At 61.0% G+C, this 1,266-nt stretch overlaps 1 protein-coding gene across 6 annotated transcripts in view; it reads left to right on the top strand.

The window, feature by feature from the left end:
- Positions 1–672: 672 nt before the first annotated feature.
- Positions 673–1,266, top strand: part of LOC123856164 (zinc finger protein 814-like) — a 53,051-nt gene continuing 52,457 nt past the window's right edge. For 4 of the 6 annotated variants that reach the window (XM_064580197.1, XM_064580198.1, XM_064580196.1 and 1 more), the window contains exon 1: positions 676–810. In XM_064580197.1, coding sequence (XP_064436267.1) covers positions 778–810 — 33 coding nt within the window. In that variant the 5' untranslated portion in view covers positions 676–777. Of the gene's footprint in view, positions 811–1,266 lie in introns of all 6 variants that reach the window. The other 2 variants (XM_064580194.1, XM_064580195.1) reach the window with 2 other exon arrangements.

Below are 1,266 nucleotides of genomic sequence, written 5' to 3'. Positions count from 1 at the left end.
ACTAACCCTACAGGTAAGGCACAGATTTTCTGTGGGAGCCAGAGGCAGAGATCCTGCTTGTTCGCGGGCTTAAGGCGGCCTAACATCTTTCTTCTTTATTCCCAGTCAAGGCCCTGTATAAAGTTTTTCCCCTGCCCCGAGCCAATCATAAGAGAGGTCACAACATTGACAAATGCATCAGGTTACATGCATTTCATAGTAATAACAAAATGCCTTCAGCTGTGCGTGGACTATTTTATGTCTGAATGACTCTGTGTAATAATATGGCCATTTAGATCCGTGGATTTCGGGGCATCTCAGTAACAGTATTATCCTCTGGGAGCTGGCTGACTTTTACCGAGTATGGAATTATGCCTCTTCACTGCAGTTCACAAAGAGCAAATCCTCTCGCCCGTTGCCTCGGCTTCCAGCATCCCTCGAGGAGCCGCATGGCCAGTAGTCTGATTGGTCAGGCTGGAGAAAAACCCTTGCCTCGCGCACTAGAGCGTTGCCAACTACAATGCCCAGAAAGTCGTGCGCGGAGTTGAGCCAATGGAAGCATTTCCGCGGGAATACATCGCGTAGGGGTGGGACTTCCGGCCTCCTCCTTGTGGCGGCCATTTTGCTGTTCTCGGGCGTGCCGGGGCGGGACTGAAGTGACGGAACTGTCAAGGCGCAGAAGTCGTTGCCCCACGGCAGAGAGGCGGGTCCGCGGCTGGCGACGCCGCCCGGGCTGCCCCGCGTCGGGGCCGGGACGGGGACCACCGGCCCGGGTGTTTGCCCCACCCACAGAGTCCGATGGCGGCGGCCGCGCCCAGGAACCCGGCTCAGGTAAACGCTCGTCCCCGGGCCCTCCCGTCGTCCCCCCGACCCAGACCCGAAAGGCCCGAGCGCGGGGCGCCGGCTCACGTCCCTGCGCCCAGGCCCCGGCGTCCGGGACAGGGAGGCGGCGGCGGGCGGGGGCCCCGTGCGGGAGCGGGCTCCGGGCCGAGGGCGGCCGGGGCCGAGGCTGGAGCGGGGCTGAGGCGGGAGGATTCTGCCCTCGGGGGACAGAGAGCGTGAGGCGGAGTCGCGCCTGGACTGCGGGCCGAGGTGCCGTACCTTCGTTCCTGGGGCCCTGGAGGATCGTGAACAGAAGAGAGACACAGTGTTAGGGTGTTAACAGCTTTCCAAAAGCTGCTCAAGGAGGAAAGGTTGGAATGAGGGTGATGAAGACAAGCGAGCCCCGGGAGTGGAGTTCTTGTCGGAGGTCACTGAGCTGCTGGGAGAAGTAACTGCGGACTGAAG

This window comes from Mirounga angustirostris, unplaced genomic scaffold, assembly GCF_029215605.1.
Source record: "Mirounga angustirostris isolate CCGP_5_RB_7025 unplaced genomic scaffold, mMirAng1.0.hap1 SCAF_16, whole genome shotgun sequence".
Taxonomy (NCBI): domain Eukaryota; kingdom Metazoa; phylum Chordata; class Mammalia; order Carnivora; family Phocidae; genus Mirounga; species Mirounga angustirostris.
The sequence above is the reverse complement of the archived record's forward strand: the minus strand, read 5'-3'. Positions and strand labels throughout refer to the sequence as shown.